General features: G+C 48.0%; 1 protein-coding gene across 1 annotated transcript in view; it reads left to right on the top strand.

Moving 5' to 3' along the window:
* The window catches only part of Col6a5 (collagen type VI alpha 5 chain), a 100,610-nt gene that overhangs the window by 30,726 nt on the left and 55,784 nt on the right, over window positions 1–14,100 (top strand). The window contains exons 12-20 of the mRNA XM_052730626.1: window positions 816–869; window positions 4,335–4,406; window positions 4,706–4,732; window positions 4,841–4,885; window positions 4,975–5,028; window positions 7,778–7,840; window positions 9,028–9,093; window positions 9,503–9,556; window positions 13,283–13,318. Of these exons, the coding sequence (XP_052586586.1) occupies window positions 816–869; window positions 4,335–4,406; window positions 4,706–4,732; window positions 4,841–4,885; window positions 4,975–5,028; window positions 7,778–7,840; window positions 9,028–9,093; window positions 9,503–9,556; window positions 13,283–13,318 (471 nt within the window). The remainder of the gene's footprint in view (window positions 1–815; window positions 870–4,334; window positions 4,407–4,705; window positions 4,733–4,840; window positions 4,886–4,974; window positions 5,029–7,777; window positions 7,841–9,027; window positions 9,094–9,502; window positions 9,557–13,282; window positions 13,319–14,100) is intronic.

The raw sequence follows: 14,100 nt of genomic DNA, 5'->3' as shown, positions 1-14,100 counted from the left end.
GCACCTGCACTCATGTACACACACACACACACACACACACACACACACACACACACACACACACACACACACAGAGTCTTACAGTTACTATTGCTGTGATGAAACAGCATGATGAAAAGCAACTTGGCGAGGAAAGGACTTGTTTGGCTTATGCTTCCACATCACTATTCATCACTGAAGGAAGTCAGGGCAGGAACTCAAACAGGGCAGGAACCTAGAGGCAGGAGCTGATGCAGAGGCCGTGGAAGAATGCTGCTTACTAGCTTGCTTCTCATGGCTTGCTCAGCCTGCTTTCTTATAAAACCCAGGACCCCCAGCCCAGGGTGGCACCAGCCCAGTGGGCTATCAGTTCCCTTCCTTATCAATCGTTAGTTAAGAAAATGCCCTCTAGGCTTGCCTACAACCCAGTCTTATGGAGGCATTTTCTCAATTGAGACTCTCTCCTCTCCGAAGACTCTAGCTTGTTGTCAACTTGACATAAATCCAGCCAGCACATACATATAGTTAAGATAATAAAAATACATATTAAAAATGGTAGTCACAGCTTCCTATAAAACCCTCAGATATGGGAGTGTCCCCTCATCCATGAGAGGGTTCCCAGGATCAGTCTCCTGCATCACTAGGAGGATGTCCTTCTGCAAAGGGGCTTCGGAGATGAGTCCAAGGCAAAAATCAGCTGCAAGTGATGGATTCTCCCCAACTCATGGCTTTATTGGCACAAGGTCCACCCAACAGTCAAGGCAGGGCCTGGGTAGGAATGCCTAATGACTTCATGAGTTGAACTGATGGGGGATGCCTCTCTCTTTGCCTCCTAGGGTTCTTCAGGCCTGAAAGGCAGCAGAGGATACAGAGGAGAGGATGGAGACCCTGTAAGTTAGGACTTCTTCCCTTATAATCCACTCACTGATTTTCTTCGTTGTGAAAACATTTATGGGGTAGAGGACGCTTGTGTGTGTTACTTTCTTTTAAAAATAGTGCTGTGGAGGAAAGCACTGCTCTTCTTTTTCCTTCACTAACTCCAAGCTATGGACATCAGTGGCTCCTGTGCCAGGGACTGCTTCGGTGTTGTTGTTTTGTTTTTAAATCAGTGTTGGGGGTCTGGAATTCTCAGTGTCTCTAAGCAGGTTGTAGCAGCTTATGTGCTAGGGAGCTCCTTTTAGGCACAGTGCTCCATTTGTGGCTCTAGGCTAGAGCAGGAGCATGGTTCTTTCATGTAGAGGAAGTGGGCAAGACTACCCCAGAGCATGACATCATGATTAAATGCTGCCCAGAGGTTTGGAAGCCTCAATATTTGACTCTGAAACCAGCACCCTCGCTTGGCCCATCACCCATATAGTAGAAGTTGGAGGGACTGGCACCCCTTGGGTGGCTTCTGTAGGCATGGGGAGTGTTCAGTTCATAATGTTTATAATGTTTAAAGGCTTCAACTCTGGAATGAGACTTCCAAGGAGTGACCTATGAGTGAGACCTTGACCAGGATATTTTAAATTCTTGATAATTCTTCTAGGACCCAAGGCTGACTTTGCTTATTTTAAAAGGACTACTAAGGGAGTGTACTAAGTTGCTCACTTTGTACCCTTAGTGGGGTCCCAAACACTACCAAGCCTGTGTAAGCATGCTCTTGTGTGTGGTGAGTCACCCCTCTGCCTTGCTGAGGGCCCGTAGCTGGCTGAAAACTCAGGCCATGGGAAATTGTGAGGTCTAAGGTTCTCTTAGCCACCAGTGAGCATGGAGGGGCAGCACCTTGGGCCTGTAGGGCCTGATCTTCAGAGTAAAGGAATTGAGACAGGGAAAGGAGGCTTGCAAGTCCCCTCCCTCACAGGGAAGCTGTGCTAGCAGTTTTTCTTGTTCTTCTCAAAAGACACCAGACAAAAGCATCTTAAGAGAGGAAGGGTTTATGTTGGCTGATGATGCAAGGGAGTGGTTCAGAGTGGTTCATCACAGTGTGTAAACTGCGGGGCGGGAGCCCGAAACATCTGGTTGCATTGTGTCCAGGGTCAGCAAGTAGAGAGGGCTGGGTGCCCTGCTCAGACCCTTCCTCTCCAAATGCCTCTTCTCCAGACAGCCCCCTTCTCCAGACAGCCCCCTCTCCAGACAGCCCCCTCTCCAGACATCCCCCTCTCCAGACAGCCCCCTCTCCAGATAGCCCCCTCTCCAGATACCCCTCTCTCCAGATACCCCCCTCTCCAGACAGCCCCCTCTCCAGACAGCCCCCTCTCCAGATAGCTCCCTCTCCAGATAGCTCCCTCTCCATATGGCCCCCTCTCCAGATGGCCCCCTCTCCAGATAGCCCCCTCTCCAGATAGCCCCCTCTCCAGATAGCTCCCCTTTCCAGATACCCCCCTCTCCAGACAGCCCCCTCTCCAGACAGCCCCCTCTCCATCCGGCCCCCTCTCCAGATAGCCCCTCTCCAGATAGCTCCCCTTTCCAGATAGCCCCCTCTCCATACGGCCCCCTCTCCAGATGGCCCCCTCTCCAGATAGCCCCCTCTCCATACGGCCCCCTCTCCATACGGCCCCCTCTCCAGATAGCCCCCTCTCCATACGGCCCCCTCTCCATACGGCCCCCTCTCCAGATAGCCCCCTCTCCATACGGCCCCCTCTCCATACGGCCCCCTCTCCATACGGCCCCCTCTCCAGATAGCCCCCTCTCCATACGGCCCCCTCTCCATACGGCCCCCTCTCCATACGGCCCCCTCTCCAGATAGCCCCCTCTCCATACGGCCCCCTCTCCATACGGCCCCCTCTCCATACGGCCCCCTCTCCATACGGCCCCCTCTCCATACGGCCCCCTCTCCAGACAGCCCCCTCTCCATACGGCCCCCTCTCCATACGGCCCCCTCTCCATACGGCCCCCTCTCCAGATAGCCCCCTCTCCATACGGCCCCCTCTCCATACGGCCCCCTCTCCATACGGCCCCCTCTCCATACGGCCCCCTCTCCATACGGCCCCCTCTCCAGACGGCCCCCTCTCCAGACGGCCCCCTCTCCAGACAGCCTCCCTCCAGATAGCTTTTTCCTCTTTAGATGATTGCTTTTTCCTTTTATGTAGTCCAGGACCCAAGCCCATGGAATGGTACAACCCACATTTATGTATTTATTTTCTTCAATTACCCTAATCAAGACTGTCCCTTACAGGCATACCTAGAAGATGACTTACTCTACATAATTCCTCACACGATGGTCCCAGAAACAGTAGGGCCCCACACTCAAGAAGGGCATGATGATTTTCTCCTCATGCATTTAACTCTGGCTGTTGGCTGTTTCTAAATATTTCTTGGGAGAGTCAGTTTTGACAAGACGTGTTGACCTGAAATGCTTTTCCTCTGTGGACAGTCTGACTTTGGACAGACCTTTATTGTGAAGAACAGCTTTTATTGTGTGCGTGCGTGCGTGCGTGCGTGCGTGTGTGTGTGCGTGCGTGCGTGTGTGCGTGTGTGCGTGTGTGTGTGCGTGCGTGCGTGTGTGCGTGCGTGTGTGCGTGTGTGTGTGTGTGTCCATATGGAAGCCAGAGGTCAACCTCAGCTGTTGTTTCTCAGGAGCGATCCACTTTTTTTTTTTTAAGACAGGGTCTCTCATTGACCTGGAGTTCGCTGACTTGGATAAGGCTGGCCAGCCCTCAAGAGCTGCAGGGTTCCACCTGTCCCCCAACCCCAACCCCAGAGCTGGAATTAAACACATACCACCAGTCTTGGATTTTTAAAATGTGGATTCTGGGATCAAACTCAGATTCTACTCTCACTCAGAAAGTACATTCCCAACTGATCTCTCTCCAGCCCCCAGGACAAGTGTTTCTGCCTTTGTGCTCTGTTCTGGCAGTAATGCTTCTTCCCATCTGTTTCTGCTCAGCTCTAGCCCTGGGCACTGAATGGCTTTTCTGTGTCAGCAGGGCTGACTTCCCCAGGGTGGCATCAGGGCCCTGGGCATGATATCGTGGGATCACTGAGCAATTAGTACTGTGGCTAGGAGGCAAAGTGGCCTCCCTCTCTGATGGGGGAGTAAAGTGACTGAGCTCACAGTCAACCCATTTGTGACTTGTGAGGGAACCCTAAGGCTGACAGGGAAACTGTGTGAGCATAGGGGCCGTGTAAAGGAGAGGGGGACTCTGGTGGGGGAGGGAGTCTCGAGATTGCTGAAGGCTGACAGGGAAGGGGTGTGAACACAGGGGGCAGGTTGGGAGGTGGGGATGGGGGAGAGGGAGTCCAGGGACTGCAAAGGAGGAATCGCTTTGCCTAAAGTTGGGATACCACAAGCTATAGCTCAGTGCTCCAAAAGCAAACTGCTGACAGCTTCCTGCAAAAGTATCACTTTGGAGACATGTCTTGATTCATTTTAGGGAAGACGAGGAGAAATTGGACCTCAAGGAGATAGAGGGCTCATCGGGTGTCCGGGAACTCGAGGCCAGAAGGTAAGTTTCCTAGCTCATTGTGCTCGCTCCCCTGTGACACCTTCTTGCCCCTGTGACGTCTTCCGGTGTCCTCTGTCTCATCACCTCTTTTCCCCATTACACATACTAGTTCCTCTGTCTGCAGGTGAGCCTTGAACATTCACTTAGTTCTACCCATAACCTTTATATGGGTGTGTAGCCAGAAGCAATTCAAGAGATAAAGTGAGACAATGCTCTCAAGGGAGGCCCCTCCCTGCTGCAGAATTAGAATCCCCATTCTGCTTTTGACCCCACAGTGATGGATGTTTAATCTTTTGCAGGGAGTCAAAGGATTTGCTGGAGCTCAGGTACTGTATTTGCTTCCCAGTCAAGTTTGATCTCCGAACAAGCAGGTCAGAGGCCCCCTGATTGCTTCGGTTACCAGCCGTACCTGACTGCTGTCTCTTGTCCTTCAGGGAGAACACGGAGAACATGGGCTTGATGGACTGGATGGAGAAGACGTAAGCCATCTGTCTCCTCTTTTTGAGTTATTGTGAAGCCATTATGAGGTTGATTTTTCTAAATGAGGTTCTGTTTTATGTTTGTTTAGGGATTTTATGGACTTCGTGGCGTGAAGGGAGAAAAAGGTGACCTTGGCTCTCAGGTAACTCTTTCCGGTAATCAAGTAGTCCCCGGTGACATATCCAGCCCTGTTAGCTGTGCTTGCAGTTGGGGATAAGATTGACAGCTGACTTCACCACAGTTTAGTTACCTTTCTTCTGGTCAAATGCCTGATGCCTCCCGGATACCCAGAAAGCAATTTAAGGGAGAGAGCATTTATTTCCACTTATAGTTCAAGGGAACACAGTCTGTTTTGATGGGGAATGCATGGTGGTTGAGGAGTCTTGGTCCATGGTACTGGCCAGGAAACAGAGAAGGGGGATGGCTAACACTCAGCCCTTTCTTCCTGTCTCCTTTTGATTCAATCAAGGACCTCAGCCCATGGGATGGTGCAGCTTTGGGATTGGGGACAACCCTCATAGACATACCCAAAGGGTGTGTCTCATTAGTGTCCTGAGTATTTCTTAAACTCAAATTGATAAAATTAACCATCCCAATCATGCAAAGAAAGCCTATGGCCAACAAACAGACACTACTCTTTGGTTTGGGACACGCGGACTACTGTATTAGTTCCTTCTCTGTTGCTGTGACAAAATTCCTTGACCAAAAGCAACTTAAGAAAGGCTTTGTTTTAGCTTATGGTTCCAAAGGGCCAGAGTCCTCATGGTGGGGAAGACGTGGCCTGGCAGCCAGAGCAGGAAACTGGCTGATCAAATTTTATCCACATATAGGAACAAGAGAGTGAATAAGAAATAGGGCGGGACTATAAACTCTCAAGGCCAGGCTCCAGTGATGCATCCTCCAGCAAGGCTCCACTTCCTAAAGGTTCGATAACCTCCCCAACAGCCCCACCAACAGGGATAGGGGCAAGAGCTCACATATATGAGTCTCTGAGGCACTGAGTTTCTCATTCAAACCACCATAACTACTTTGGAATATTCAAGAATTTCCAGCTAGAAAAACTCACTGTGTGAGATCTTTCTGTGGTTACATTTTCCAGAAGTCTGTAAATGAGTATGTTTGGCCATTATTAACCTTTGTTCTCTTTCCTGACATCAAAAACAAAAGGAATGAAAAAGTTGATTTGGGGGCCTTGGAGTTATAAATCATAGTGAAATATTTTGCTTATTATAAATTCATCCCAACAGATCTACTTATTTATTTATCAAATATTTTCGAACAGCTGTAACATATCAGACACTGAATTATTTGTCAAGGAGTCAGAGATTGGAGTGGACCACTGTAATCCTCGTCTTCAAGGATTCCATGGTACCCAGAAATGTCTGGGGCCACTTGGGGTTCTGACTCCCAGTCAGCTTGGAGGTGGGGGTGTCCAGGGAGTCTTCTTGAAACCAGAAATGAATTGCAGTTAGCAAGGTGCAGATGTGGAAGAAGAACATTCTAGACAGAGGGTAAGCAAGCACCTGAAACAGGGATCCACTGGCAGTTGCTCTTCCTGGAAGGAGCAGAGCTCAGGTGGAGGAAGATGGATTTTAATAAAAGGCAAGGAGAGCTACAATGAGCCATTAGGCCGTGTGTGTGTGTGTGTGTGTGTGTGTGTGTGTGTGTGTGTGTGTGTGTGTGCGCGCGCGCACACGCACACACATGCATGTGTGCATGTGGCTTGGGAAGGGTTTAAGGGGAAGGCAACCAAATTTGTGTTTTAGAAATATTATTTGGAAGTAGTGCAGGGACTGTTGGAGTTGACATGGATATAAGGAAGGGTGAGGGGTGGGTCCATAGTAATCGAAGTGAGATGGGATGAAGCCTTCAAGTAAAGCAGTCACAAAGAGCAGACACATGACATATTAAGGGTATGCAGGGGCCAGCCTGGGGTGGGCATGTGGGTACAAGAAGTCACCCTCAGGTTATGCAGAGTGAGGCCTTTCTTGTGTTGCTCCCTAGAAAGCTCTCTTGTCCCACTGTAACCCTGGCTCATGGAAGTATGCTCTTCCAATTCAGGAAAACAGGAAACGGGGGAAACAGTCAAAATGCCTCCAGGGACCATAGCCTGGGAAAATTTCACTGTAAAGTTGTTTGAGGTGACAGCTGAAAACCCCTGAGGAGGTCAGAAGTGTTAAACTGTCTAGAGTGTCCAATTAGGACAGCCAGTGTCCATGTGTGATTGCTTAAATTCATTGAAGTGAAAAATTCCACCCTTCCATTCCACTAAACACATTCCAAGTGTTGCAGAGCCAAAGATGGTTAGTGGCCACCATGGAACTTTCCCCACTGCCATGAAGCTCTCCCCAAGGCCATAGAGCTTTCCTCCACTGCCACGGAGCTTTCCTCCACTGTCACGGAGCTTTCCTCCACTGCCACGGAACTTTCCCCACTGCCATGGAGCTTTTCTCACTGCCATGGAGCTTTCCTCCACTGCCACGGAGCTTTCCTCACTGCCATGGAACTTTTCCCACTGCCACGGAACTTTTCCCACTGCCACGGAACTTTCCCCACTTCCATGAAGCTTTCCTCACTGCCATGGAACTTTCCCCACTGCCACGGAGCTTTCCCCACTGCCACGGAGCTTTCCCCAACTGCCGAAAGTCCCACTGGACAGCTCTATGCTAGACCATGAAAAGGTTCCCTGTTTCTTAGCCTGACTGTGGCTTAAACTCGAACTTGGGGAGTCTAAGGGAACCTGAGTGGGGCAGGGAAACATGAAATACTTTATCTGATTGGCTACCCACTGCTTGGCATTAAAGCCATTATAAAAACCACCTACAGGATAACATGGAGGCTCATTTTATTTATTTATTTGTCTGTCTATCTGTCTGTCTACCTATTTTCAGGGCAGCCCAGGTTCCAGAGGTGCCCCTGGAGAAGATGGAGAGAAGGGCCTCCCAGGGGATCCGGTAAGTTATAGACCCTAATGAACTCTGAATTTCATCCCAGCACAATTCTACTCTCATTCTTCTTAGTGACTCCCACTGAAGTAGAGGCAAATGTTGGCCTAGGGAGCTGGGACAGTAGGAGTTTGTTACTCAGAACTTTCTTATTTGGGGGAAATCTGTCCAAATCTGATATGGACTTTTTGAAAGGCCCAGAAAGGGGATCTAAAGCGCCATCATGTGAGTTCTCACAGTGTACTATGGAGAAAACTTTCTCCACTTCGTTCGTCAGATTTCTAATCTTGTGGCCCAGAGCTTAATTTCTTTATTTCATGCTTGTTTGTTGGTTTAACAGCATTGGGACTCAAACCCAGGTCCCTGCGCCTGCTAGGCAAGCACTCACCACTGAGCTGCATCCCTGTGAGATTTTCTCTCTCAGATTCAATTACAGGAGGCTTTCATTCATGTCTGAGGGGATGACCAGTGCCTCAGCAAAGCCACATTGTAGAGGAAGTCACTGCCCAGCAGGCACTCTTAGAAATACTGTGTGAGTCACCAAGTCGCCTTCAAACTGGGGCAAAGGTTACTTTTAAGAGTTGGAGACTTTTCTTACACTTCATCTCTTAGCTTGCATTAGCCCAGTAGTTCTCAACCAAAGGGTCCAAATGCTGTGGCCCTTTAATACACTTCCTCATGTGGTGGTGACCCCTCCAAACACAAACTTATTTTCATTGCTACTTCATAACTGTAATTTTGCTACTGTTACGAATTGTGATGTAAATATTTTTAGAGATAAAGGTTTGCCAAAGGGGTCGAGACTCACAGGTTGAGAACTTCTGAAGCCTAACACTTAAATATTATACCATTACCAAAAAAAAAGGGAGGTGGTACAGGCCTGTAATTCTGATTATTCAGGTTGCTGAAATAGGAGGGTCTCAGGTACCCTGAGAAACTTTGTGAGACCTCCATCTCAAAAATCTCTGTCAGTGATAGCCCTAGGTTTAATCCCAGGCACCACACAAGGAAGAAAGAGAAAACGTTGGGTGGGGTACACGCCTGCAGTCCTAGAACTCAGAAGCTGAGGCAAGAAGATCACCTTGAGTTCGAGACCAGCCTGGGCTCCATAGCAAAGCTCTGTGTCCAAACCAATGAATGAACTTCCTCACTCTGATGTTTCTGGATTCTAAAACATTTCTGAAATCATCTCCTAGGGTAACCCAGGTCGAGACGGCACCATCAAAGGCCGGAAGGGTGACAAAGGAGATCGAGGAACACAAGTAATTCGGTCTATGTTACATAGATAAGTTGACTAATTCCATTTTTTAGCTAAATAAGTTTAACATGGTGTGTGAACAAACACCCTCCAAGTCATCTATACTTAAAAGAAAACAAGGCATATCTGAAGTGGGCCATACTTTTGAGGGAATTATTAATTTTCAAGGACGTGGCATTACATTTCATTTGTTACCGGTTACTTATGACACGTTGCTACCCCTATCCTGGTTGTTAGCCCTGTCCTCGTGTGGCCATCTCACCAACAGTGTCACTGTGCAGAATGACCCCAGCATGACTCCCTTGTTCTGCTGTCTTGAGAGCAGTTGATGTTTTGTGTTGATGGCTTTATAACATACCCAGGACTTAGAACCTGCTTCTGACTTCTGATGTGGGGAACTGTTGTATTTCTAGGGGAGAACTGGGTGGAAAGGGACACGAGGCAGCCCTAGCCCCAGAGGAAGCAGGGTAAGTACCTCCCAGACACCTGTTTCCCTCCTTATCCCTTGTGATGGACGCAGAGGCCTGGAGATCACCTGTAGCCACTGAGGCAGCACACCCGTGCCTGGTACGTTTGCAGGCATTCTGAATCTTAACACTGCCGACCTCTTGGACCTGAGAAGTCTTTCTTATGAAGGACTGTCCTGCACCTCATAAGATGCTTAACCACACCCCAAACTCTGCTCTTCTGCTTACCCATTTGTGACATCTAAAAATGTCTTTTCAGATACTGCCAATGTCTATAGCAGGTGGGCGTAGGAGGCAAAAATCACTCCTGGCTCAGAAACACTGTGCTCCAATCTGCCTTTGCCTTGCTGCCTTCAATGTGTTTTCGAATGCCTTTGAAGAGAGCCAATGACTTGAACACACACAGTCTCCTCTCCTAGCTTAGCATCTGGGAGCTAGGTCAGAATATTATGGACTGGGTAGATGTAATCTCATGCTCTTTACACATTGACCAGGGAAGGAGAACACAAATGGCTTCTTCCTGAATAAACTCCCCAAACACTGGCTATTAGAGCCGACTCATTGGCAGTCTGGAGGCTCTAGGGTAGCTTATAGCATCATGTAATATCAAGCCTACCTCTCCCCCGCCCAAAGAACATTTGATTTCCTTCAATTTTTAAGAACCAACCAAGAAACCACATTACCCTTTGTGAATTGCTGTAGAGATGATATTTATTTATTTTTCTGGGGGGAGGGAGAAGACTCCTGCTATGTACCCCTGGTTGGCCTGAAAGTCACTATGTATATAGACCAGGCTGGCCTAGCACTCACTATGTAGACCAGACTGGCCTCAAACTGGCAGAAAAATCCTCCTGCCCCTGCCTCCTGTGTGCCGGGCTTGTAGGTGTGCCCCACCACACCTGGCTAGAGATGACATTTGTATTAAAAGCTCCTCTAAGCCGGGCGGTGGTGGCGCACGCCTTTAATCCCAGCACTCGGAGGCAGAGCCAGGCGGATCTCTGTGAGTTCGAGGCCAGCTTGGGCTACCAAGTTAGTTCCAGGACAGGCGCAAAGCTACACAGAGAAACCCTGTCTCGAAAAACCAAAAAAAAAAAAAAAAAAAAAAAAAAAAAAAAGCTCCTCTAGCACACTCGGCATGAATGTGATAACAGAGAAGAATGTGGAGAGCCCTGGGTTTGGCCTTAATTCGTTCAGAGGGAATGAAAATATTTGGCTTTCTTTTCTGAGTGGATTGTTCTCATCCCTCGAAGGCAGCAATCTGCTGCTCTCTTCCCTGGGAGGCTGCAGTCTAGCCCATCTTACCCTTGTTTATCCTGAGTGACAAAGATCCCAAGTCAGAGGGGCTAGGCTTCCCATGCTTCTGGGACCCTTCCCTGGGCCTGTGCTTTCCCAACTTGGGAGGATTAAGATGTGATTGGGGGAAGCAACAGAGCAGCAAGATGAGCTAAGCATTACACATTTAGAGAGAAATATATCTGTTGGCTCAAGAGAAAAGGGGTTTTAGTTTGAAATAGGTTTATAACTGACACATAAATCATGTCCTTTAAAAACCGAGATGTTGGGGAGCAGGGTTGGGATTACTCCTTGGACACACTAGTCAATGCCTTTTAAATCACTACAAGGACAGAAGGACCTCAACCCCCGCCCCCATCTTTTACCCATTTCCCTGCTGTGTAACTTCCTATCTTTGGAATTAAAGAAGGCAGCATTCATATTTATGTTCATAGTCAAGCAATCTGGGGTTTTCTAGCCTCTCCCCCACGTTTCCAACGTAGGCCAGAATTCTGTCGCGAGCCTCAGAGCATCTTAAGTGGATAATGGATTGTAAACAGCACAGCTCAAATCCAGACGTGGGTTCCCTGTGTGACTGAATTTCAGCCTCCAGAAATTAATCATCACACCAGCTGTTACTAAAACAATGGCTCAACACACTGGCAACCACACAGGAGGCCACATTCCAGGCCCATGGCCTTTTGGTGGCCACTTGCAAAGAGTCCTTATAACATTTGTATTTCTAATATATCATCCATTTTGTACCAGGTCCTGATCTAATCACTTTAGATACTCATTTAGAGAAGCCCCATAAGATGACTGCCAGGTGGATTATTATCTTTATATCCACATTATACATGAGCAAATCAAGGAGGCTTGGGTAACTTCCCTAGGTGACAAGTAAGCTAGTAAGCGACTGAGCTGGGATTTGAGCTCAGATCATCTCACTTCAGAGTCTGTGCTCCTAACCCCTGTGTGAAGTTTAATGTGCGATTGCTTTGTGCCACCTAGACACAAAGTTGTGGAACTAAAAGCAAGAGAGTGTGCTGTCCCTAAGGTCCTGCCTGTAAAGATGAAATTGTGCAAAGCTATTACACAGAATAAGCATTATTGTTTCCTCCAGCCTTTCTTCTCTGCCAACCTCTTTTTCTCAGGCTGGCATTGAACTTACTGTGTAGACCAGCCTGGTCTTGAACACAAGATCTTTGTGCATTGGCCTCTCAAATGATGTGATTATAGGCATGCACCACTGTAACCAGCTTATTGTTCCTTTCCTTTTTATTTTATTTTATTTTTCATTTGTGTGTGCATGTGTATGTCTGTGCTCTGGCATCCAGATGCCCGTAGGGGGTTGGAAGAGGATGTTGGAGTCACAGGTAGTTGTGAACCACCTGGTATGGGTCCTCTGCGAGAACAGTATACACTCAACTGAGAAGACACCTCTCTAGCCCCTGTCCTGGCTTTTCCATGGAGACAGACCATGAAGTCATGGCAACAGGAGCCTCCACCTTCGCTGACTTTTTGTCTTCTCTATTTTCCTGTGTCAAGAGCATCAACTAGTCATAGCCAGAGACAAACAGCTGACGAGTTACTATGAGTAACTTCTCCCAGAGGGTATTATAAAAGTCTAACACCTGGTAGGGCTGCTAGTTGGTTGGATGATTTATCCCAAGGAACTTTAGGAGGTGGGCAACTGAGAGAAAACAGCAGTTCTGAAGTAATTCCTACATAATAAACGAATAAATGCAATTGTTTAAAACAATTGTTATCACAATACGATATGAATTGGTGGTTGAGAGTGTTCCATGGCTTTCTCAGTGAGAATAATGTCAGCAGATTATATTGCCATAGATTGGGGAAAGTAAGTTAGGATCTGGGGCCTGAGGCATCACCCCTCTTGACTGTTTTCTGTCCCTGTAGCTTGCACTGGTGACATGAACTCCATCCTGGAGAGGTACAGACAGAGTTGAGGAACCATCCTTGCCTTTTGTAATAAACCTAATCAGTAGCATATACATTACACAAAGGAGCAGTCACCACCAGCCGTTTCCTCCCTGAGGAATCCTCCAGGGCCAAACTTCATGGGGCCCGTATGATGCATCACCGTGTCTAGAAATTTCACTCTGCCCTACACTCAGCACACAGTGTACACAGTGCTTCGTGGGTCTGCAGGGAGGGAAAACAGTTTCTTCAGGGTGATCTGGTCCTCCAAATAGCCCACTCGATAATCACCAGAGGCTCCTAGGCTATAGCAAAGCTGCAGAGCATTTTCCATTGGGTTGCCATCAATCCTCTAAATGTTAGTGTGTGATTAAAACACCCAGTGTGAAAACCTGCCCTGCCAGGGCCCCCAGGAAACCCTCTATGAGCAGGGAATGGGAGAGACTGGCTTGCTTCAGGAGACCCTCTGTCAGTCTGGACACACTGACTGATGCCTTGCCTTTGGCATTTCAGGGAATGGAAGGCCGGAGGGGACTCCGGGGTCCCTCGGTAAGTTTTCTTTTTGACTTCCTGTCCTCTGTGGTAGGGTATTGAGGACATTTCTTCTATGTAGATGGTGCTGGGTAAGTAGCATTTGACAGGATGTTGTAAGGATGTCCAGCCCTGGCCATGAACCCCACGGAGGAGTGGGAAGCACAAGCAGCTCTCCAGTCAATTTCCTGAAATGGGACAGGCCTGACTAAGGCAAAGCCTTCCTCAAAAAACACCTCCCAACAAACCAGCAGAATTCACGCAATCCCAAACATCACACCTTGACTGGCTGTCATATGTATAGGGAAGCAGCATGCAAGAAAGTGAAATTCTTGCTGCTGCTTATCTTTTATCCAAATTATTGTTATTAGCTATATATTCCAGGTATTCCTCCCATGTTTTTCTTCTTTTAAACTTGTTTTTAATTAGCATGCAAAGTATTTGATATCATCATGGCATTTTCAAACAAAACTTGTGTCTAAGTTACTGTTCTATTGCTATGAAGAGACACCATAACCAAGACAGCTTATAAAAGAAATCATTTAATTGGAGACTTGCTTACAGTTTCTGGAGATCAGTCCATGACATTGTGGCAGGGAGCATGGTGCTTGAGCAGTAGCTAAGAGCTTCATCCTGTTCCTAAGGCAGCAGGCAGAGAGAGGATGGGACCTGGTGTGAGCCCTAGAAACCTCAAAGCCCACTCCTCCCCCAGTGACACACCTCTTCTAACAAGGCCACACCTCCTAATCCTTCTCAAACAGTTCCATCATGTGGGAACCATTCAAATATGTGAGCATATG

This window comes from Peromyscus californicus, unplaced genomic scaffold (genome assembly GCF_007827085.1).
Source record: "Peromyscus californicus insignis strain IS unplaced genomic scaffold, ASM782708v3 Scaffold_11__1_contigs__length_118956290, whole genome shotgun sequence".
Classification (NCBI taxonomy): Eukaryota; Metazoa; Chordata; class Mammalia; order Rodentia; family Cricetidae; genus Peromyscus; species Peromyscus californicus.
Note: the sequence above shows the minus strand (reverse complement) of the source record. Positions and strands in the feature narration are given on the sequence as shown.